The sequence below is a fragment of the Gymnoscopelus braueri genome (assembly GCF_963280865.1).
Source record: "Gymnoscopelus braueri genome assembly, chromosome: 20".
Classification (NCBI taxonomy): Eukaryota; Metazoa; Chordata; class Actinopteri; order Myctophiformes; family Myctophidae; genus Gymnoscopelus; species Gymnoscopelus braueri.
The window spans coordinates 8,416,738-8,442,352 of record NC_137622.1 but is presented as its reverse complement, the minus strand read 5'-3'; the positions used below and the strand labels follow the sequence as shown (position 1 = coordinate 8,442,352).

At 40.7% G+C, this 25,615-nt stretch overlaps 1 protein-coding gene across 2 annotated transcripts in view; it reads left to right on the top strand.

The window, feature by feature from the left end:
- The window catches only part of LOC308075812 (progesterone receptor-like), a 45,441-nt gene extending 23,172 nt beyond the window's left edge, over window positions 1-22,269 (top strand). For both annotated transcript variants that reach the window (XM_080415781.1, XM_080415780.1), the window contains 5 exons: window positions 4,068-4,277; window positions 6,072-6,216; window positions 9,824-9,954; window positions 12,912-13,066; window positions 20,903-22,269. In XM_080415781.1, the coding sequence (XP_080271907.1) occupies window positions 4,068-4,277; window positions 6,072-6,216; window positions 9,824-9,954; window positions 12,912-13,066; window positions 20,903-21,067 (806 nt within the window). In that variant the 3' untranslated portion in view covers window positions 21,068-22,269. The remainder of the gene's footprint in view (window positions 1-4,067; window positions 4,278-6,071; window positions 6,217-9,823; window positions 9,955-12,911; window positions 13,067-20,902) is intronic.
- The last annotated feature ends 3,346 nt before the right edge of the window (window positions 22,270-25,615 follow it).

Sequence of the window (25,615 nt, the reverse complement as noted above, 5' to 3'; positions counted from 1 at the left end):
AACTTGTAATGAAATGAAACTGTGTGCTAAAGACAGCTGTTAATAATGGATTCATTAACACTGAGGATTTGCCAGTTTGATACAGTTATGATAGTCCTTACCTCCAAGCATATTCCTCAAGTCCGGGCGGCGGCAACCTGCGACCGGCGACGGCGCAACCACACTTTGCAATTTCCCATAATTGCGACGCGTCTAGTATTAACATTGTTCTTGAACAATGTTAATAAACAATATTTCAAACTGCATCTCCTCCCACAGTTTTTATTCCCCAATTTCGTGCCATATTTCAAAATGACCGTCTTGACCGGGAATCGTGCGCTTGTATTTTGCTAAGAGATTAATTAAACAGTTTAATTGATATTGATTTATTAGTGCATTAAATTTCCCCATCCGCTTTAATGGAAAAGTGAAAAAACTCAAATTCAAGTATTTTTTTCTCAGAAACCGTAAGAGCTAGAGTTACCAGATTTGGAGGGAAGGTTTATAATTTAGTCCGAAATTATTAAAAAAAAATATCACACCATTCGACCACATGGTGGTGCTATAACAGCCCCCTTTACGTTTTGGCCTATAACTCTTGAACCGTAGGTCGTAAAATAAAATAAAAAAATCCCCTGGATTTCTTGGGTCACGACACATCTCCCCATATAGGCCACGCCCATTTGCGTCAGGACAGATTTTCCGCCATTTTGAATTTTCTTCAAAACACACTTTTTGCTCCTTTTCCTTCAAATTTTATCCAATTTTCACACAAATCGGTACACGTGATCTATGGACCCGTGCAATAAACGTTTCCAAGCGGAAATGTGATAGTCCGTACCGTTCGTCCGTAAATGGCTTCCGAAGTTAGCGGGAGGGGCCCGTTTTACAAAAAAGGCCACAAATCACGAACCAAACATCCAGTCAATCCCAAATTTGAATCACATGTCAAGGGTGGTTTAATCAACAAATCCCCAAAAGTTTTTCCACTTTGAGCCATAGGGGGCGCCACAAATGCTCAAAAGGTAACCGTTTGATGCAAAAACATTATGTTGGGAGGATCAATCCTCTCAAAATGAAACGCAAGTGATCTCAGGAGTTGTGTGACAATGTAATTGGCGCAGCCTCCGACGGTATTCCTCCCAGCGTATTCCTCGAGTCCCGACCGGCGTCGGCGCAACCACACTTTGCAATTGCCCTGAATTGCGACGCGTCTAGTATTAACATTGTTCTTGAACAATGTTAATAAACAATATTTCAAACTGCATCTCCTCCCACAGTTTTTATTCCCCAATTTCGTGCCATATGTCAAAATGACCGTCTTGACCGGGAATCGTGCGCTTGTATTTTGTTAAGAGATTGGTTAAATAGTTTAATTGATATTGATTTATTAGTGCATTAAATTTCCCCATCCGCTTTAATGGAAAAGTGAAAAAACTCAAATTCAAGTATTTTTTTCTCAGAAACCGTAAGAGCTAGAGTTACCAGATTTGGAGGGGAGGTTCATAATTTAGTCCGAAATTATTGAAAAAATAATTACACTAATCGGCCACATGGTGGCGCTATAACAGTGCCCTTTACGTTTTGGCCTATAACTCTTGAACCGTAGGTCGTAAAATCAAAATGTCTTTTTCCCTGGATTCCTTGGGTCACTACGCATCTCCCACGCCCATTTGCGTCAGGATAGATTTTCCGCCATTTTGCATTTTCTTCAAAACACACTTTTAGCTCATTTCCCCACATATTTTGTCAAAATTTCACAAAAATCGGTACACATGATCTCTGGGCCCATGCGATGAACATATCCAAACGGCATTTTGATAGTCTATACCGTTCGTCCGTAAATGCCTTCCAAAGTTAGCGGGAGGGGCCCGTTTTACAAAAAAGCCCACAAATCACGAACAAAACGTCCAGTCAATCCCAAATTTGAATCACATGTCAAGTGTGGTTTACTCAACAAATCCCCAAAATAATTTCCACTTTGATCCATAGGGGGCGCACACAAATGCTCAAAATGTAACCGTTTGATGCAAAAACCTTATGTTGGGGGATCAATCCTCTCAAAATGAAACGCAAGTGATCTCAGGAGTGACGTGACAATGTAATTGTCGCAGCCTCCGACGGTATTCCTCCCAGCGTATTCCTCGAGTCCCGACTGGCGTCGGCGCAACCACACTTTGCAATTGCCCTGAATTGCGACGCGTCTAGTATTAACATTGTTCTTGAACAATGTTAATAAACAATATTTCAAACTGCATCTCCTCCCACAGTTTTTATTCCCCAATTTCGTGCCATATGTCAAAATGACCGTCTTGACCGGGAATCGTGCGCTTGTATTTTGCTAAGAGATTGGTTAAATAGTTTAATTGATATTGATTTATTAGTGCATTAAATTTCCCCATCCATTTTAATGGAAAAGTGAAAAAACTCAAATTCAAGTATTTTTTTCTCAGAAACCGTAAGAGCTAGAGTTACCAGATTTGGAGGGGAGGTTCATAATTTAGTCCGAAATTATTAAAAAGATTATCACACCATTCGGCCACATGGTGGCGCTATAACAGCCCCCTTTACGTTTTGGCCTATAAATCTTGAACCGTAGGTCGTAAAATCAAAATTTCTTTTCACCTGGATTCCTTGGGTCACGACGCATCTCCCCATATAGGCCACGCCCATTTGCGTCAGGATAGATTTTCCGCCATTTTGAATTTTCTTCAAAACACACTTTTTGCACCTTTTCCTACAGATTTTTCCCAAATCTCACAAAAATCGGTACACATGATCTCTGGACCCACCCGATAATCTGGACCGAAACAGAATTTTGGTAGTCCATACCGTTCGTCCGTAAATGGCTTCCAAAGTTAGCGGGAGGGGCCCGTTTTACAAAAAAGCCCACAAATCACGAACAAAACGTCCAGTCAATCCCAAATTTGAATCACATGTCAAGTGTGGTTTACTCAACAAATCCCCAAAAGAATTTCCACTTTGATCCATAGGGGGCGCCACAAATGCTCAAAATGTAACCGTTTGATGCAAAAACCTTATTTTGGGGGGATCAATCCTCTCAAAATGAAACGCAAGTGATCTCAGGAGTTACGTGACAATGTAATTGGCACAGCCTCCGACGGTATTCCTCCCAGCGTATTCCTCGAGTCCCGACCGGCGTCGGCGCAACCACACTTTGCAATTGCCCTGAATTGCGACGCGTCTAGTTGATCCAAAGAACTCCAGAGGGATATTGGAGATGCCCGATACTCTGCCATGGTTAACAAAAAGCACAGATATAGCGTCTGTCACTTTTTTTTTTTGAGAGAGAGAGAGTGGCTTCCTTAGGGCCTCTTTTCATAGACCCGGTCGCTCGTTTCTCTTGGCAGATCTGGCAACACTAATCGTACTTGTTGCTGACAAGGGATACAACATGTGAACAATGGCACATGACAACACACGCCAATTTATAGTTCGTCCCATCTATCATGTAATATTCAGACTTTGTTTCAGAACTGGCATCTGTTATTTGGGTCTTCCAGTAAAACCCTGCTGCTTTCCCAGCACTAATCCACATATGAATTTAATCCTCAGCCAGCTTCCATTTAAAGTAGACGCATGGCTCATGAGTAACGTTAGCAGAGTAACTCTAGTTCACCGCCTGTATCGGTGCAGTACAGCTGTCCTGTCTTAGCTGTATGCATAACTTCTGTACTCACCAAGGTCATTATAGGGGTTTGCGTTTTTCATTCATTTTTTTTTAGTTTTTGTGATTTTTGTTCAATTCAGTTTAGTTTCAGTTAGTTTCCAGAGTGGGTTTGCTCATTTTAGAAAAAAAACAACAACATTTGATGGGTTTTTATTAATTTCAATAATAATGTCATCAACTGCACCAATGCCTCTTCATGCTACAGCAGTTTTTAGTTGGTTTGATATGCAAACAATATTGTTTCCGTTTTGTTTATTTCTAACGTTTTTTATGTTTTTTTATTTTAGTTAACAAAAAAAAGATTTTAGTTTTAGTTTTTCATTTAGTTGTATTTAACTTGTTGATGGAGGGATGTTTTGCCAGTTTGACATTGTGGTGTTTTCCTTCCTGGTTGCAGCACAGTCCCAGGTGATGGCTATAGCACCCACTCCCAGCGTGCGTTCCTGTGTGTCCCTGCTCAGCACCCTGCGAAGCATCGAACCCTCCGTGGTCAACGCGGGACACAACCAATCCCTGCCAGACTGTTCCTCATCACTGCTAAGCAGCCTCAATGAGTTGGGAGAGAGGCAGCTGGTTCATGTGGTGCGCTGGGCTAAGGGTTTGCCAGGTAAACCAGTCTGGAACCTAGGAAAGCCATGTAGGGTCAATGGTTGTCCAGTAGATTCCAACTAATGTTAATTATTTTGCTGTGGCTCTGCAAGGGGCTAGCTGTGTGTGTGTGTGTGTGTGTGTGTGTGTGTGTGTGTGTGTGTGTGTGTGTGTGTGTGTGTGTGTGTGTGTGTGTGTGTGTATAACACATAATGTGTTATACCTTTTGAAATATTTAACTTTCATTTTATGGATAGCAATGGGGCTGTGATCTCGTTGAAACGTTGCCCAAATTTGTACTCATATGTCATAGATGCGTAATAGACGTTTATAGTGCTTTTCAAAACTAGGTGTCCTAGTTCTAATGGCTCATCATAATGCTAAGGGTACCATTAACTAACACCAGCTGAAACAAAATGGACCCTTATGGGATTTGTACACTTTCAGACACTGAGGATTTTTACCGTGTAGTCCGTTTATATGTCAACAGAGTTGTGCAGTAATGTATAAATAAACTTAAGGTACACAGTGTACACTTGCATAACTACTAATAAATCGTATCCACCGGGAGCAAGGCAATGCTAAATATAACACACACACAAAACCCAATGCCAGGTGAATGAGGTCATATCAGTGTCATTAGGTCAAGAGCCTTTAGCAAGACTAGCCCTTGCTTGCCAGATAAGAAACTTTTCCAGAAGTGCCTGCCAGGTAATCTGGTGACTCAAACCCCACACGGATCAAAGCCATGAAGAAGTCATGGCCATTTAGTAGGGGTTAGTGTTGGAGTGAGAATCAGACACACTGTCAGCAAGTCTGCACTTCTGGAGAAAATATCCCATGCTGTGTTAAACCTGCCACTTCAGATGCTCACCACTAGAGGGAGACATGTTCATGTTTACCTCAGGTGACAAAGGCGACTCTGAGTCCTTATCTATCCATACCATACACACCTACAGATGAAGGTTCTAGATGGAATAGGGTGGTTCTTTAACAAAGAACCATAGGGGTTCTTTATAAAGCACCATACAAAAATTATTCCATAGAATTGAATATGGCCATAGAAAAGCTGGCCTTAAAACATTTCCAGAACCCTTTGTTGACCAGAATGTACAATAGGCCTAGTTTCAAATTCCTCTTAACCCATTCAAGCCGGGAACGCATCTCTGTCATTTCAGATTTCTTTGGCTATTGAAAAATAGCAGATATACAAGCTCTTGCAATTGTTTGGGAAAGATCGTGGAAATTTTGTGCAAATCTTTGAATATATATATTTTTTTACATTTTAACTCAAATTTTTGCTTCGTTGGGATTCTACAAATGTCTTCTAAATCCTAACAGTTTTTTGAAAAAAAGGTATGTTGCTATATATCTGTGGTTCTCACACTTTTTCATGTCAAGGACCCCCCAAAATGATATGTATTTGGTGGACCCCCATCTAAAAATATTTTGTTCCAGGGACCCCCCCAGAAGTTGTAACATGAGTTAAAAAAGGTTCGCTTAAAAAAAATCTATATTCAAAGATTTGCAAAAATGTTGACGATAAAAAAAAAAGCTGATGTACAAGCTCATAGCACGGAACTCGGTGCCGCGCTATGAGCTTGTAGATCTGCTATTTTTTTTAATAGCCCAAAGAAATCTAAAGTGACACAGATGCGTTCCCGGTCTAAATGGGTTAATTTAAACCACAAAGTCCTCCCTCTCTTTTTCACCGAAACCTTAAAAGGTCTTATATTGGGTTTTATGGCGTTGCACATCTTCACCGACTGGGAAGTTGCTCATAAATTAAAACGCTGTCGTTGACCCTGAGCAGGTTTCCGTGAACTCCACGTGGACGACCAGATGTCGGTGATCCAGTCGTCATGGATGGGGGTGATGGTCTTCGCCCTGGGCTGGAGGTCCTACACGCTCACCAATGGTGACATGCTCTACTTCGCCCCGGACCTGGTCTTCAACGAGTAAGTTCATAATATCAAGCACGTTTCTGGAGAATCCGGCCATTAACTCGGGCACTGTCCGCACGAACTCCCTCAAACTTGGAGTGTGTGTGAGTGTGTCATGTGACCCGGGGGGGGGGGGGGGGGGGGTTTGTACCGCTTCGCCAATATAAGTGGCGGCGTGGGAGAACATATAAAAAAAAAAGGGAAAAAGCTCATCTAAAGAGAGCAAATAGCATGAGGTGATATGTTGCTCTCACATCTGCCTGCTGTTGCTACAGTAGACAAACATCTTATCACTGCAACACCATCAGTGGTGATTCTATAGGGGGGGGGGGGGGCAAGGGGGGCAATTGCCCCCATCTGGCGGCCGGCCGTTTTTTTTTGCCAATATATGGCAAGTATATGCAGAATATATGCTGCATATATGCCATATTCTGGACATATATGTCTCATATATAGCTTATATATTTCCACATATATGAATATATATGTACATATATGTAGAGACGTATATGCAGGTGGCCAATTTCAAATATGTCACATATATGATAAACATATGTTGCATATATTTAAAAAATATATCCTTTGCCTCCGTTGCTGGCAGAGGCAAAAATCGCCTGTGAACACCATCATTGGTCAATAAGAGCAGAGATGTTCCTGGGCTTTTTGAGAAATAGACACATTTTGTCCGTTTCCAACCAACACAAACCTCTCCCTACAATCCCAGGTGTCTTTTTATCGCGCTGTCACACGGTGGCTGTACAAAAGCATAACACAGAGTTCAGCCTGGCGACGGCCCGTTTTACATGATATATACATAAAGCGCAAACCCCACCGCGTCTTATCAGCGACTTGTGCTGAGTGCAGAGCGGGCCGCTAGGGAGAGAAGTCGACTGCGCGGAATGCTAAAACGAGAGGGGCGCAGCGGGCCCCCTGGAGCAGGTTACAATTTGGCTGATATTTCATGCAGCATTAGTAAGACGCTCCTTCTGTCTGCATTAACCCATTGAGACCTGAGAAGATTCTAGAAATGTCTTCTAAATCCAAAAAAAAATTGGAAAAAAAAACCCAATTTTTTTTTCCTCGGTTTTTCAAAAATAGCAGATCTACAAGTTCATAGCGCGGCACTCGGTGCCGCGCTATGAGCTTGTATATCTGCTATTTTTGAATAGCCTAAAGAAATCTAAAGTGACACAGATGCGTTCCAGGTATCAATGGGTTAGACCCCTGCCACTCCGGGCTGGCTGGCTGCCGCTGGCCTGCATGGTAATGGAGACGCCTGCCCCACATTCTGACCCTCATCTTTCTCTGTCTCTCCGTCTTTCTGTCCCGTTCCCCTTCTCCATTATCCGTCTCACTCATTTCCCTTTTTTCCCCCCCTGATTCTTCTTTTCCTCCTTCTCCCGTTCCATCTATTCCATCCTTGTCTTTCTTTCCTCCTCTCTCTCTCTTTTTTTCTCTCTGAAAATAGCAGATCTACAACTCATTGCGATGCGCTGTGAGCTTGTAGATCTGACATTTATGCCTTGAAAATGTCTTTGAAAATGTCCGCCTATAATAACATGCTCAAAATAGCGACACCAGGTTGAAAGTGGCTAATGAATGTATGTTTGCAGATAAGTACACACCTTGACTGTTTATAACGTGTGTCACATGTCACATGAAGATCAATCTGGGAACCCATCGTCAAAAAAAAGGAAAAAACAGCACCCTCTGCTGTTTTTTCCCTTTGCAGTAGCGCAGCTCGGAATCTGTTCTTGAGAGATTACATGAAGATGGATGGTCACGTGCGTGAGGGTAAATGAGGTCCTGTCTTCTCTGTTGCTCTCCTCCACTGGTTCTCCCCAAGGCTGTTGTCTCTCCTCACTACTGTATATTCTGTATACCAACGACTGTTGTAGCAATCACCCTAACAGGTCTATTGTCAAATTTGCTGATGACTCTGTGATTGTTAGCCTTCTTGAAGACAATGAGGTACAGCATGGGCCAGTTGTCAATGACTTCATATCGTGGTGTGACAAGTCATTCTTACAGTTAAATGTGACCAAAACAAAAGACATGATCATCAGCTTTAGAAGGACTCCTCCCAGTCCTGCTCCTACAATCATTAAGGGCACAGTCGTTCTTGACAACATACTCTTTTGACTCTCATGTTGCCTCTATATCTAAAAAAGTCCAGCAGCGTCTTTTTTTTTGGAGGAAAATGCGTTCTTTTAATGTCTCATCTGTGATGATGACTCTTTTCTATAGAAGTTTTATTGAATCTGTTCTCATGTTTTGTATGGTTGCCTGGTACGGTAATCTGACCCTGGCAAACAAGAACAGGCTCAGCAGCCTCGTCAAAGTGGCCAGTAAGATTTCTGGGAGAACCCAAGCCCAACTCATAGAACTGTACAAGAGGCAGATGCTTAAGAGAGCCTCCTCCCTCCTGGAGGTATCGGATCACCCACTTCGCTCTGAGCTTGAACTGTTGCCCTCAGGTCGTCGGCTGAGGGTGCCCACTACAGGGACTAATCGGTTCAAACTGTCCTTTGTCCCGGCTGATATTCAACTGCTGAACAGCAGATAGCACTTTATTCTTGCCTCTTTGCACATAATACCCACTAATGCACTTTTGCTGACTTTGCTACTTTGTATGTCATGAATTCTCTGTCTGTAGTGCCCTGTTCTTAGATCTTAGTCTTGTATTGAATGTTGTTGTTATGTGTATTTTTTACTATGATCTGGCTGCAAATCAATTTCCCGCAAGGGACAATAAAGCTAACCTTGAACCTTGAACAGGCGTGGATTGAGATGCACTCACTAAAACCAGATGAATCTGCACAGAAAATGTTCAGAGGTGGAGAAAATATCCGTAAAAGAGCAGAATTTGAGATTAAATGCGAATGAAAAATATCATTTTGAATAGTCTTGTTCCTTTTTTAAATACATCTTCTTTTCTGGGGGTCCCTGGCACAGGACCTTTTCAGATGGAGGTCCGTGGCCAAATGCATATCAATTTGTGGGGTCCTTGACACGAAAACATTTGAGAACCACTACACTGGGGGGGGGGGGGGGGGGAATTGCCATCACCTGGGTCCAGTGGTGGAAAAAGTACTCAAATGTTTTACTTAAGTAAAAGTATCAATACTACAATGTAGACGTACTCTGTTACAAGTAAAAGTCCGGAATTCAAAATTTACTTGAGTAAAAGTACAAAAGTATTATCATCAAATTGTACTTAAAGTACCAAAAGTAAAAGTACTAAAATGTTTGAAAATAGCAGATCTACAAGCTTGTACAGTAGATCTGCTGTGAGCTTGTAGATCGGCTATTTTCAAATAGCCTAGGTATAAAATAGGGCTAAAGTAGTTAATGTATTTTATAATGTAATAATGTATATCTGCAAAGTAACTAGTAACTCAAGTTTTAAAATAATTGTAGTGGAGTAAAAGTACAATATTTGCCTCTGAGATGTAGTGGAGTAGAAGTAGAAGTATTGAAAATTGGAAATACTCCAGTAAAGTAAACATGCCTCAAAACTGTACTTAAGTACAGTACTTGAGTAAATGTACTTAGTGACTTTACACCACTGCCTGGGTCCCCAAATGATTTCCCTGTCTCTCTCTCTCTCTGTGTCTCTCAGCCAGCGGATGCAGGTGTCCAGCATGTACGACCACTGTGTCAGAATGAAGCTGCTGTCCCAGAGGTTCTGTGTGCTGAGGGTCACTCAGGACGAGTACCTGTGCATGAAGGCCCTGCTCCTCTTCAGCATCAGTGAGTCCTCGTGTAAATGCCTTGACCCATTATGACCGGGAAAGCATCTGTGTGTCATTTCAGATTTTTTGCTTGCTAGATCTGCTATTTTTTGGGTGGGAAAAAATCATGAAAATCTGTGCAAATCTTTGAATATATATATTTTTTACTAAAATCTTTGCTTCTGGGGGGGGGGGTCCCTGGAACAAAATATTTTGAGATGGGGGGGGGGGCGTGGACAAATACATATCATTTTGGGGGGTCCTTGACATGACAAAAGTTTGAGAACCACTGATATTATAGCAACATGAGTTTAAAAAAAATAAAACTGTTAGGATTTAGAAGACATTTGTGGAATCCCCAGAAGCAAAGATTTGAGTTACAAATGTTCGCTTTAAAAAATAATATATATTCAAAAGATTTGCACACATTCTCACGATTAAAAGAAAATAGCAGATCTACAAGCTCGTAGCGCGGCACTCACTTGTAGATCTTCTATTTTTGAATAGCCAAAGACATCTTAAAATGAAACGGATGCTTTCTGGATTTAATTGAATGGGTTAGCCAGTTGAACCCTAGCATCCCCCCAAAATAGCCAATCTACAAGCTCTCAACTTTTTTTGTAACTTAATTTGTGTTTGCAGATTTTCATTTACGGTTACAGTGCAAGAGGGTCATATGTCTGACATTCAATCAGTATCACAGTCCATTCATAAATGTCCATTGTTGCTGGTGTTGCCGTGTTGTTGGGTAGATTATTTCGGTGAAGAGATTTTTTCGGTGAAGAGAAAAAAGCATGTACCAAGTACAGTTGCAACTCAGGTCCGTGTCGCTAAGTATAGAGGGTCTAAGTGGTTAATACATGTGCTGTGCAACAACAACAAAAAGGCTTAGGATTATGTATTAATTTGACCACATCAGAACATTTGAACTATAACATTAGTGTGTCAGGTGCAGGTCAGTTTTGGGCCAATTTGTATCAGTCAAGGTGTCCATGAACCTTTCTGAAATATATCTAATACATTTTTTACGGGATAGCATTTTGGTATTGATAGACTAAGTTAAGTACAGAAAGCGTTGCGTCCAACATTTTTCAGATTTTGAATTATGCTTCCAAATGTTCAGTAACGCCTGTGGGTTGTGTACCAAACGTTTCCTATTAGACTGCTGTAATGCTGAAATTGTTGAACCTTAGTCAACAAACAACACGGTAAATAGTCACATACTGTACGTAGAGTGCAGAGAGAACAAGGTGTGCCTCAAAGAAACTAGGATAAGTAAACAATTAACCTAGCATCTGTTTAAACATCTGTACTGTAATGTAATTAACATTCTTGACATTTGTGTAGTACGGAGCCAAAGGTCAAGTTCACAAAGTATTGAGGGTTTGAGTCGTTAAATGTCTGAAAACACACATTTACCATGAATCCAATATGTATACAGGGGGGGGGTCCCTGCTTCATCCCTCTCTCAGCTTAAGGGGTCCTTGGCGTGAAAAACGTTGAAGACCCCTGCACTAGGTGTTGCAATTTTTCTTCTCTATTTTGCATATCAGACGAACACATACAGTACGCCAATACAATTACAGCTAATCACGGGGGTTCACAGTATCTGTGGTCCTGTGGAGAGGCTGAGAAAGTAATCAACTTCAAAATGTTTGAAGGATGATTCAGCACCAGCTGCAGAAAACATTGTGTGACCTTGGGACAGAATGGTTTGTTATACCAGTCACTGACTGACAGACAGACTGAAGCAGTCACACTCTAGCAGTTATATGCATTAAAGAATGAATAAGTCAACAAACTGCTATGGTGGTTTGTTTGCATCGCAGAAGGGACACACTGAGCCACAGCAGCTACTGCATGAATATTTTTGCACAAGCACATTCTCTGTACAAACTACTGTACAGTATCTGACACTGCAGTATCAGAATGCAGTCTGGAGGGAAAAGTCTGGTTACACAACTCACACAGGTATCAGCCCCTGGTGGTTTTGGCTGGAAGGTGCAGGCTGTTGGGGATCAGGAAGAGCTTACAGTTAATTGGACGGATGTACTGTACTGTACAGTGCTGTAGCTACTCCATTAAGCCCGGGAACGCATCTGTGTGTAGCCAATAGCCAAAGAAATCTAAAAATGACACAGAGGCTTTCCCGGTCTTACTGTTCCAGAGTATATACTGGAAATCCTTGCATGGAACTGTACTAAAATCTTGCTTTTTCACTCTGTCCCTAAATGCACTTGTGTCATCAAAGGGCTAAGCTCTGCAAACTGTCTGCTTGTGAGAACCCGTCAACAGGGATGAGCATCAATATGTTTATGAATATTTATTTTTATACAAAATTTCCCAAATCTGTAAATGTATCAAAATACACTTACAATACAAGTGTATTAAAATGAAATACCATAAAATACATTTCCTGGGGAGCATCATTCGATGGTATGTTGGTAAGTTTTAAAGTATTATTTGACCATGAATTCTAACATACTTGTATCAACAAAAATATACAACTAAAGTATGTTTTACCATTTACATTCATGTTTTATAAATATGTATTTAAAACTTCTGAATAGGAAGCAGTGAGGAAATAGACACAAAGTTATGTTTGCTCTTATTTTCCTGTGCAAAAACAACAAATAACATGGCTGTGTATTGATTTTGTTTCATATCATTGATTGAAATCCTTACTGTTGGGTGGAAACCGCATATCTCCATATTCATCATCATTTGTTTTATTGATCATGTTATACATCTCTGTGTGGGTTTTTACAAATGTATTTAACCATTTAAGCCCTATCTTATATACATTAAAACGTTTTTTTTGCTGCTGACAATATCTCATAAGTCCATTGGGTCAATTGGAACAGGTTTTTCTTCTTTTCATTTCATTACAAATGTATAGTTTTGATTGGATGATGGTGCACGATGAACTTCTCAGGGATTAAACTGTTGTGTGTTCTGGCTTTTGTGTCCCCCCAGTGCCAGTAGACGGGTTGAGGAGCCAGCGACGTTTCGATGATCTGCGGACCTCCTACATTAAGGAGCTGGACCGCTTGGCCAGCCACAGTGGAGGGGAGACCACCCGCACTCAGAGGCTGTTTCAGCTCACACAGCTGCTGGACTCCCTCCAGCCGGTAATGGACCCAACAGTTCACTTCACACGCACAAAACACCCCTCTGCCGTATACCCTGATTCAGCGCCGAAATACGGTTTTAACAGCTAATACCTCAACCATGCCTCATATACAGTACATGCAGAAGTACCTAGAGTCTAGACAGTTGAATTGAGTTATTGAATTAGTTCTTTAATAAACAACAGCGCACTGTGCTTTTAGGGTAATACAGTATCTAATCACAAAGGATAAATCTGAGTTCTATGTCAGTCACCGCTTATAATTTAAATGACGCAAAGAGGTTTTGGAAAGCCATTAAATCCCTTCTGTAAGTAATATCTCTCAAACCTTGCCTTTGAGCATTATGAAAGACTGTTTCTGTTCATGACTAATGACATCCTGCTCTGCCACTGTGAAGCACTGTCCTCATGTCCCGGTGGTCTTCGCTTTAGCTTTTTACCTTCTACTGTGCAGGAAGTAGATAAAGCACTGAAAGCTCAGTGCTTTTTCTCCTACAAAGGTAAATGGGCCGGACCTTATTGATCAGATTTTTCTTTTAATTGGCAGCTGTGTTTGCCTGGTAGCTCAGCCAGTTAGTGCGCTAATGACCGTATGCTTTCGGCATGAGGACCTGAATTTGAAATCAAATCCTGTTACATGTACGTCTCATGTTTCCCCTCTCTTTGCCCTAGGCTTCCTGCCTTAAAATTAAGGAGAAAAAAACTAATAGCAGCTGATTATGTTACATATATTTTTATTCTGACAGGTATCTTATCAGGCATGAGATACCCGATGAAGGTCAGTTGACCGAAACATTAATTCATTAAATAAACCTTTGTAAGTGAAGACAGTGTGCAGGACCACTTCTTCTATCTATTTTCTCCCTTTGTTAAAAGGGGAGGGATTTTAAATAACTACAGGCTGATTTCCAAATTGTCTATACTGTGCAAGATGTTTTTAAGGATTTTATCCACATTTCAATCAAGGTTTATGGAAAACATTTGCACAAAAAGCTCACATTAGCATGTTAATGCTGATGGAGTGTTATGCAAGATATGCATAATATTATCACTGTAGCTTAATGGAAAATAATGGACAGAAATCCTCCCGCTACTATAATAAGACTTCAATTGATATTTTACAATAAAGGCTGTTATATGTTGGGTGATTCAAGCCAATTAGCCAAATAACAACATTAATGCACTGTAGCAAACTCTCTGAATTGCCCAGGGAAGCTACACCATTATTAAGGCAAGCTCTCCACCGCAATTCTGCTGTCACTGTGTGGTCTGTAGCGGATGGCATTGATTGCGCAGCTCAAATCATTGTTTTTGAAAAGACTAACATCTTATATAAACACAATCGAGCACATACTGCTGATTTTCTTTAAGGTGAAAAAGGTCTGTAAAATCAATTTACTACATTAGATTGATCATTAGTTGAAGCAAAATGATATGGCCGTGTGCGCATTGCGCTGCTGCTTGGTGCAGGCACGAAGCGTTAGTTTTAATTAACATTAAATACAAAAGATATCTACTGCACTGCAGGGTGCTTAGGGCATGGGCACAGGGTTAACTGTATTTAGACTATTTTGGTGTAGTGGGATTCCAAAACGACACCAAAATACAGATAACCTTGTGCTCATGCCCTAAGCACCCTGCAGTGCAGTAGTTATGTTTATAATTTCTCAAGTGATTTAAGCATCTACGACGTGTTCACGTGTTTGTTTAATGGGCTATTTTTAGCACCATAGTAGCCATCTGTCGGTGTCGGCTCAGGTGCACAGAAAGCAACCTTTTCTCCACACCTTCCAACAGACTGATCTCCAGAGTCGTACCGACTTCATTCGACTGCCAGGCTTTAGTAGTCCGAAGTAGTCTGTTTGGTGGAGAGCCACCTTTAGACTCAGTGTCTGGTTAACATCAGGCCCTCGGAGCAAGCAGTCGGATGGTTCTTCAACTACGATAGGTCTCAGTGTGTCAAATATGGTAATTTATCTGATGTTCTATTTGCAAGGGTGCTCCACAGAGTTCTGTGCTTGGTCCACTTCTATATACCATTTAACAAAAACAAAATGTTTTTATTGGAGGATAAACCCCTTGAGATGCATCATCTCGTCTTCCAGGGGGTCCTCAACACACAAACTATGACACAAAATAATCACATAACATTCAACAATAACAACAACAAAACATACACATGAGGGCTCTCACACCATCCCAGACCATTTACATCTGTTACATGTCATAAAAAAATGAAAACATTTAATAAATAAAACTGTTGCAGAAAATTAAATTAAATACAATACAATCAATTATGGTCTGGGTCAAGATAGCTGCTCATTTTCATTAGTATGCTGATTTTAAGGGTTATCTAGTGCTGTGCTGTCTTCATCCCTTGCAGAAGCTGTTGACCACTTGTGTTTTTATTATTAGCATGGATTAAGGTGCCCTCAGATGCTGGGTCATGACACCGTCAACACTTAGATGTTTCCTGAAGACATAGCCTGTGCAGCCTTGATGCTGTCCAATAGAAATGGTTGAAATGATCCTTCCCCATTTTTGTTATGGGCGCATAAGACACTTTTGTGTTTTCCATTAGTGACGTCATCCAGCAACAAACAATAAATGCCCCAACTGTAAATATTGCCAGAACAGTATGTTTGAAGGCCAAATCCAGAGTTAACAATAACTATATATAAACCACAAGCACCACTTGTGCTTTTGATGTTGTCCTTAACCTTAACTAGATCCTTTATTTATTGATTGATGTTTTTATTGACAGAAAATCATATACAGTATTTGTCAAAAGTATAAAACACAGAAAAAGCTCAAGAGCTTATTTACATTGTGGTCCTTTGACTGCAAATATGTGTGTGTAAACTGAGTGCCATGTGTTTTGGGGAGCAGAGACATACAGAAAGATATAATCAATAATAAATACATTCGTACAATTTCAACATACTAGACAGGTAAAATAGCAAAGAACAACATGGGAACTGTAAAAGGAACCTACAACTCAACTAATTGATGGTTAGGTCCAGCTGCTATTCAGCCAGCTCGTTATGGAGGACTTTAAGTTAACAATGGAGCTAATTGACTTAAGGGTTGCAGATAACCATTCCACTGAGGAGACAAATTCATGAGAAGGGCCACATAACCGTCAGTTGGATGTTATGTCACTGTCTGTGTTTAGTCTTTACCATAATCCTTTGCTATATCACACCCATTGCCCTGTGCCTTTTCATACTCGCACACAATCCCAAAACATTGCCATCACATGCACCACACAGACAGACAGGTGGGGAGAGATAGGACATACCTCCTGGTGGAGATGTATGCTCTTTTATTTGTTTTGTGTGTTTAAAACAGCTAGTTTAAAAAAAAAAAGTGCTGCAGCCTGTCTTGGCCTAGTTAATCTCAATGGGAGCTATCCTGGTTAACACATTCACTGCCAGGGGCTTTTTAATGCTGGCAGGTAGCCTCTGCCAGCATTTTTAAGCATTCTGACTAATTTTTCAAGAACCACAGAATATTTATCTCCAGTATGATCGATCCCCTGATGGTTGCTAATCACGGAGGAAATCACTGTGCTTCCGTGAAAAAAAATATGTCATCGTAACCTCCCATTCTCTTGTTATACCCAGTTGAAAATAGCATGTTTTGCCAAAAAATACATACAGTAGTAAAACACAGGAGCCGAGATACAGGATTTTGTATGAATGAATGAACCAACCATTGTAAAGCACTTTGAGCACTTGGAAAAGCGCTATAAAAATGCAATTCATTATTATTATTATTAGTACATCTTCGGATCACGTTATCTTGGGTTCTGGAGGGGGGTTTTTTTCAGAAGGGGGGGTGGCGGGTTGCAGCGTGGAAAAAAAATGACGCTTCACCGGCGCGTTTCAATGTTGTAACGCTCCTTTAGCAGCCGCCGTTTTTCGCCGTTTTTTTTTCATTTTTTTTCACGCCATTTGGTGCCCCTCCCCAAGGTTGGTGCCCTGTGCTTCAACACCTCAAGCCCGTTGGATAAGCCACTGAGCGTAACATCATCAGTGACACCAGCAAGGGTTATATAACGCCAGAATAGTCTCCATATATGGGCATGTTATGTTTGTGATGCCCACCGTCCACTGTCCATCCAACGTCCACCCACAAGGCAATTTTGATATAGGATTCATATCATACACACATACACACACCCACGTAAATTTCTGACTCTATAGGGTAGTTATTATTCAATCTTTGATTCATGTTTAAACCACAAGTAACACGATAAATGCTGGTGCAGGCATGTTTTCCTCGCACTCTGGAACCTCACAAAGTATAAATTGATTCTTAAATTATTTTTAACAAGGTTCGCACAACCTTCTACATTATTTTCCCAACTTGACTGCTGTAATGTTTTGTTCTCTTGTCAAGTGACAGGCCCAGACCCGGTTTAAGCAAAATTTTCGCAGCCAAGAGTGCTGACGAAGACTAAAGGCATGTCAGGGGATCACATTACCTCGGCTTTAGCTTGTCTTCCCTGGCTGCCTGTTTCTAGAATAGAGTGTGAAGACCCCGCTGATTGCTTCTGGTTCAGCCCGCCCGGTCTCACTCCTAGCCGGAGCTGTCAGGGTCCTCCCACCACCCGTTCCAAAGTCCAAGCTAAAGACCAAAGGTGATTTGATCATTGATATTTGATACCCTGATTCTGGCATGACTCTGGAATGCCATACCAGAGGAGTTTAGGCAGGCTTGGTGTCATCTTTATAACAATTTCTTCTTCGCCGTTTTAAAGGTAGCTTTTTAAGGGGGTTCGTCTCACGTGGCAAGAACACTTACCACATAAATAAGACTTAAGTCCTTACTGCAGCCAACCCAGGTTTGACACCGATCCACAGCTCTTTTCTGCATATCATCGCCTTTCTCTCCCATCCTCGGTGTCTCTTTCCACTATAAATCAGAGATGCAAAATAAATAAATATCTAAAAATAAACAAACAACAACAACCATTAGCCTTTTAACATGCTTTTAGTTTGAGGTCCCTCTGTATTTGCATGCAAGTGTACACTCTAGGGACTATGCTATTCCTTTGTAGGTTCTTTGTTATACAAATACATATTATCAGTATTTTTTTAATACATTATAAATTATAATTCACAAAAGAAGTCTTCATCTGGGTCTGAGTTCATTTGCATCTGTACAGCTAGAAAGTGCCGGCTTCTCCTTTTATGTAATTTGTTTATTTGCTACCAATGCCTCCTGGGATGTCATGGTGTTCATTTTCTACACCTACTCTATAAATTATTATTATCAGTATAATTACTGAGAATAATTTGTTTACAGTGTAGCATGGCAGAGACAAGCACCCAGGACTCCATAGCCAATAATGCTATTTGCACACATTAGATACTAGGGTTCCATTTGTAAAAAATTATAATAATATATAATATAAAAATGTACCCCTTAATATACTTCTTCCTACAATAATTAGCAAAAATAGCCATTCTACGATCTCACAACGTGAGCTTGTAGATCGTCGTTATTTTTTAAAGAAAACATTTTATAATTATTTTGACAAAGTTTGACAAATTTTCCAACAATAGGGTCACTACATTATTAAATTGTGATATTGTAAAACATAAATATCCAACATATCAGACAGTCTACATTTCCCAAAAGGAATTGCATGTATTTAATTTAGTCTGACCAGAAGCAGGGAGAAAACATATCCCCACCGGCCATAAAAAGGAATGACCAGAGTGGGGATATCAAAAGCAGAGCCAAATACAGAATATCAGATTATAACTGATTCCCTCCATACTATCAGTTTGAAACGGTACTAAGTTGACTTCGTAGCCATCAGCGTGGCCACTTGCTCGGCTTGCCTTACTCAAGGGGCTCAAACGTGCTTCTGTCGGCGTGCCAGCCTTGTTTTCAATGCCAACATTTTTATTGAGTCCACATGGTCCGCATCGTTCAAGTTTTTGTGCAGTCGGAGGGCTGGAGGGGGGGCTGAGGGTGTAGCAGAATAGCTTCTGTGTGACTATTCTCACTCAGGTGTAAAAAGACACTTTTCCCAGCAGCATTAACAGTAGCAGTAGTAGTGATAATAGTTATAATTGTACTACTAGTAGTAGCGGTAGTAACAGTAGTAGTAGTGATAGTAACAGTATTAGTAGTAGTAGTAACAGTAGTGGTAGTAACAGTAGTAGTAGTGGTAATAACTAGGGATGTCCAATATTATCGGCCGATATTAGCATACAAATGTAATATCTGAAAAATATCGGTATCGGTTTTTGAAAATAATATATAATTATATTACTTTTTTTTAATAGGTTACAGGAGTTCTTACTGTATGGTGTGTGTGATATGAAATTTGAGCTTACCATAATCACAGTAATCCTTAATCATATTCCATCATATTCAAGGGCTTTTGCAGATAAATGAGACAGACTCCAGTCATTTTCAAATTAGAGCACTGCAGAGGGCAGGTGTGTGTGTGTGTGTTTGTGTCCATCTGACGCTCGTTGACACTCGTTGATGCTCGTTAATGTTATAGGCATCAAGGCAATTATGCTTCTGCACTGTCAAATAGGCCAACATCTAATCTAAGATTAGTGGGACTCATTCAAATGACCACCAGTGCTTCCCAGGACTCACTTCATTGAAAACCTCGCTGTATTGTATTACATTTATTAGACATTATATTGATATTATAGCAATTTTATTTTGTTAGATATGTGAGGTTGTTACCTGACAATTAGTTGACTTTTGGTGAAAAAGCATATATCGGTATCGAGTAGTAGTGGTATTAACAGTTGTAGTAGTGGTATTAACAGTAGTAGTAGTGGTATTAACAGTAGTAGTAGTGGTATTAACAGTAGTAGTAGAGGTAGTAACAGTAGTGGTATTAACAGTAGTGGTAGTGGTAGTAACAGTAGTAGTAGTGGTATTAACAGTAGTAGTAGCAGTAGTAGTAGTAGTAGTGGTAGTACTAGCTTGCCCAGCTCCCCAGAGCAGTGTTATCTAAGGTCAATAATGGTAAATATCTTGGCTCCGTTATGACAACCGTCAAAATTTTCATTTTAATACCGAAATGATGTGTAAGAAAGGCCAGCGGCGCATCTTCTGCCTTTGGTATTGGTATTGATTGAAAATGAGTCTGATGATACTGTTTTTTTATAGAACTTTTATCGAGTTCTATAAAACTTTATTTATTATATTTATTTGCTGGTACTTCAAACTTGGTATGAGAGAAGAATGCACTTGATAAGATTGTGAAGAGGGGTAAGCATGAAGAAGTGCAATTAGTAGCTTGAACCACTTTAATAAGCAGGTGCTCAATATATTCCTTCAGAATCCCTTCCTCTGAACTTTGAAAACAAGCCGTTGCCATCTGGCCAAATGTTAAGTGTGAGTGCCGTGTGACTAGTAAAAACAGGTACAAATATTCCTTCATTCCCGTTTCCATCCAGCCTTGCCAATGCTGTTGGCAGGAGGAGGTAACTGTTGTGGCGGTGGACTAGCTCATCATGATGGTGATGATGGTTGATAGTGATATTGATGATGATGACATTTTGAAAGATGGTGCAATATTTTTGCAATATTGTAGTTTGACTGCCTATAATTTGTGGGTGGGTTACTACACTCTTATATGTTGTTATATGACGTGGTTGTATGTTTAAATATATCTATATATCTATATATCATATATATATATTTATTACATGTTTTTATACTTGCTCCAGCTCAAAGTGCCCATCTTGGGACAAATGAACTTGAAAGATACTGTATGTCAACCTCTGTTCTCTCTCTTTCTCCCTCCCCCCACCCTCTCTCTCTCTCTCGCTCTCTGTGTGTTTTTCAGATTGTGAGGAAACTTCATCAGTTCACCTACGATCTGTTCCTCCAGGCCCAGTCCTTCCAGACGCACGTCAGCTTCCCAGAGATGATCTCTGAGATTGTCAGCGTTCATGTTCCCAAGATCCTCACAGGCATGGTCAGGCCCATCTTCTTCCACAAAACAGCCTAATGGAAAACCGAGGTCTTCGTCCCATAATGTCACTTGTACAGATAATCCCCTGACCACTTCTGATAAACCTGAGAGGGAAGGAGTTAAAGTGGTGCGGTGAAATGTCACCCGACGTTACCGGGCCTGATACAGGCCATGGTGGACTTTTAACCTTTATCACATCACTTCTTCACGTTTGTAGACGATGAAATTAGAGGGCACAGATGGATATTTGGATGGCAGCGTACATTCTTCTAATCTCTTGTAATCTAATAGCCTCTCAACTCTCTCAACAAGTTTCTCACACTAACTATTTCACTGCTGTTAACATGCATTATTAGCCCACATCAATCTGAGTTGCATTCAGCCTTTGACAGTGACTGCATGGGTTGTTTGTACTGTAGACTCTAAAAATGTACACACAAGACACAAGGCGTTCTATATGATCCTATTCCACAGCTCCCAAATTAGTCTGTGCAGCACTATAACCTCTGCACTGGGCTTTTGGACTGTAAATGCAAACAGATGGTGGTGTTCAACAATTGGTTTGCTGGCACTAAAGGCAAGTTGATGTCCATTCTTGGAATACTTTACTTTTATAGATACATGAATGGATTTTGGAGGCCTAGCTAAGGCCATTCGGTCAACAGGTGGATCTCACCAGTTAACAGGACAGCTGATTTAATCAACCAGTCATGTTAATTTAAGTTTCTCTCCATTTCTGTCCAGAGAGATTTGACTCAAACTCCAAGCTCACAAACAAAATAAAACTCAACTAGGTTTCCAATTCCAAGCAGAAGGCAATTCTTACTGTTTGTTTTGTTTGTTCTTTTGAGTGTAATATTTCTAGCATGTTTTTTCTCTCTTTACAGCATTTTATTTTTTTACACTTTAACTCAAGTGTTATTTACCAGTGCTATATTCTGTGTATCATACATCTATCGCTAGGTACTGCCTTTCAGAAAACTCTGTTGTTTTTTTGCTACCTATAGAAAATCATAAAGGTCTAGCTAAGAGACTGCCTATGTGTTAGTTAGATCATCCAGCTTTATACATAGCTTTATTCATAGTGCAAGTTTACATTTGGCTGTAAATAATGTCAGCAGATTGAAATGCATTATTCAATCACTCACACACACAATGACCCACTTTCCACACAGCATGGTACAGTAAGATGTCTCTTTTTAATGCTCAATTAATTATAATACAGTCATGTCTCTGCTTCTCTGTGTCTTGGATTCATTTCAGAAACAATTGAGTGAGTTCACAGTGGATTGTGTTTCTTCCCGGCGACGATGCAGACAAGACGAACAGGCAGGTTTAGCAAAGCACCAAACAAACAGACAGGCCTTTCTTCTGCTCCTAAATTGCCTCCTATAGGTTCACACTCATCTCTTTCCCCACCCAGCCGGTATTAGATTCCAACACGGTACCCCGATTACCCACCACAGAGGGCTTACTGACTGCTCATGGGTGGAGGGGAGGGGAGGCCTGGTACTGTAATGCATTGGTTCTCAATGTTGGGTCCGGGGAGTCCCAGGGGTCCTTGAGGGAGTTCCAGGGGGTCCCCAGCTAAATGATGGATAGTTAGGAACCAAATGGACCCTTATGGGTCTGTAACTCTGAGAGTTTACAAATGGACCCTAACGGGTCTATTTGGTTCCATGTGTACACTCTCAGAGTTAAATTAACACAGATTTTGCAATATAAATTGGGGTCCCAGAGATAGACATGCCATTAAATGGGGGTCCGTAGCCTAATGCATGTCAAACTGGGGGTCCTTGAAATTAAAATGGTTGAGAATCACTGCTAGAGCCATAAAGATCTTCTCTTATGGGGGTCCCTGGCATATATTTTAAATGGGGGTCTGTGGGCTGGTAAGTGTCAAGTTGGGGGTCCTTGACATGAAAAAGTTTGAAAACCACTGCTGTAATGGCCCCTGTGAAAGAAAGAGACTTGTTTGCTGGTCATAAAATCCCTTCCTGTGTTTGGCTGCCACCTAGTGGTGGTAGTGTAGTCTGCAAACAGTGGTTCATTCCAGCTCAGCAGGTCACTGTCTTAGCACTTAGCATTTAAACAGCTTGCCATTGAATTATAGGAATTTGGAACTGCCAAATAATAAGTACAATAATTCTCATGAATAAATACAGCATTAAAGGTAGGGTAAGTGATATTTTTTGGTTAAAACAAAGTGTTTTGTTAAAAGGTTAAATCACTATATTCTGATAGTAATCATTACTATTGAGTGTTTGTTCAGAAACAGGAGTCCTCGGCCCTTCAGCTCTTTAGCAATCTGGGAAACCATTCGTTTAAAAAAAGGGGGGAATTATTTCCTTTTTTTGTGTAGAAACAGGAACTTGGTTTGGCTCCTCCCCTTTCTTAGGCCACTTCCTCCCGGGTGCTAATGTGTATTCTTACTTTTTTGATTGATTGAATATTTTATTAGGCAAAAATGTAAAACAGCACAGTTACATTTAAAATACTTTGTCTAACAGGTCCGTTCATAAAAGTCCTTGCGGACTTGTTTCCAATGAGGGCCTTGGTATTCAATTCATAGGCAAGTTAAGTTAAGTTACTAACGACAACGCTACATAGGGCAGTGGTGCTGCTGACAGTTTCTGATGTTAGCAGAATCTGTCTTGAGAGATTAGCTCTTTAATGATCACAAAATCCATCAGCTTCAATTTTATACAGTAGTGTTCCAGTTCCAGTTTTGTCTGCTCATGTCTCTGTGTCGCTCCTTTCAATTACACTTGTTTATCCTGTACCCTGTATGAATTCTGAAAATTCATTTTCTGTTTACTAAAGAGCTGAACAAACAAACACTCAATGATGACACAATGATTACTCTCCCAATATAGAGCTATTTAACATTTATTTTAACAGAAACAAATGATTTACCCTATACTTTAACTCTTGAATGTTTTAGATTTTGTATAAAATGATGAAGGTCAGATTTATTTCATTTTTTGTAATAGTCAAAAGTTTAGCAGACCAGTTTTTCATCTTTTTTTTTTGTGGTCCATCCATCATAGTCGAGATGTGGAACAAAATGCTTGGCTTCATATGTCCGCAGGCCAACATTAGCAAACAGCCTACAGTATACTTTGAAAGATGGTCTATTTCAGTTCCACAGCAACATTTAAAAGCTCCAACTGCAAAAAGCATTCTGTCTGAGTAACCTCCAACCCGCCATTTTAAGTACCACTTCCTGAACAAACACTTTGAACAAGTACTTTGTCGTCCCTCATAAATGAACTGAAGCTGAACGGATAACGGGAATTAGGGTATCGCTGAAATATCACTCATTTCTAAATATACTCTTTGCGTATTCCCGGTGGCTTCCTTTTAAAAGAAAAGGCATCTTGTGTTTTTGCAATGATCAAAAATGTATGCGTTGATGTCAACATTTGGCCTGAGTTTAGATTCCATTTGATTTCTGTGTTCCTCCAAGTCTGTTCCACATCAATATTACATGCCTACTGTAGCAGAAGAGGTTTTCTGTTTTCCCCTCCCCTTCCCCCTGGCAGAGCAGCAGCCACAGAGCACATACATGGCGCCCACAAACAGCAAAGTTAAAACTATACCCTCGGTTAATCAACAAAGGACAACTCTGGACTATATCCTGATAACCGGAGGGGACTACTTTAGAACCTTCCACTCCTCTAATGTAAGATGGCATGAAAGGCGACGGTGCACAGCCTGATGGTGGACGAAAGCTAATGTGCCACGACAGTAACTGAATACCCACAATGCCAAGCTTACACGGAAATGTGGTTGGCACATGGGCACAAGGGACAATAAAGCCGCACGAGCCCATACATAAAAGTCAGACATCAGTAATGACTTTAACACTCGGTTACCACAAACCCGCGCTCACAGTGACCGGAAAACAATTAGCTCTTGTAGGCAGTAAGCTGACACCCCTGAATGGGACCGTTTCTGTGGCCTATCTAATGGCTAGCGATTCCGACCCAAGCACCAGTCCATTAACAACCAATTAACTTCCTATTAATATTTTACCAGACAGGGCCTCTCATCCTGACGTGTTTTAAGGAGCTTTTCCCAGGAGTGTTTGAACATGAGCAGCTTTTAGCACAGCATAAAGAGGCCTGTGTAATGGGCTAAAGGAGGGGGAGTGGCAATCTGATAGCACTGAGAGAGGAGAGGAGAGAGAGAAGAGAGAGAGAGAGAGAGAGAGAGAGAGAGATGGACCTCTGCAGCTGGCCTGCCATGAGCCCAGCCAGTCTTGTCTGACTTCTGTCCAAGAACTCAGGGCAGTTATTTGGGAAATCCATGTTTTTATGGCCTAGTCACAAGATTGAACACGAGCACTGACCTTGTGCTTGTGCTTTGCGCTCAAAACAGCCTCTCGTCTTTTAACACTCCTAAGAGCTGTTTGGCCAGATGATCGGGGAAACTTCTCTTGTTTATTCAAAATGGCGGCCAAGCAGCGGGTGGCTCCCTCTCTGAAGCTGCTAGCTAGCGTCCACATCATGGAATATGGCTTTAGAAAAAAGAGAAAAAGAAGCAATGGCTGTGAGCTTAATGTTCTGTACTGAGCTGGCT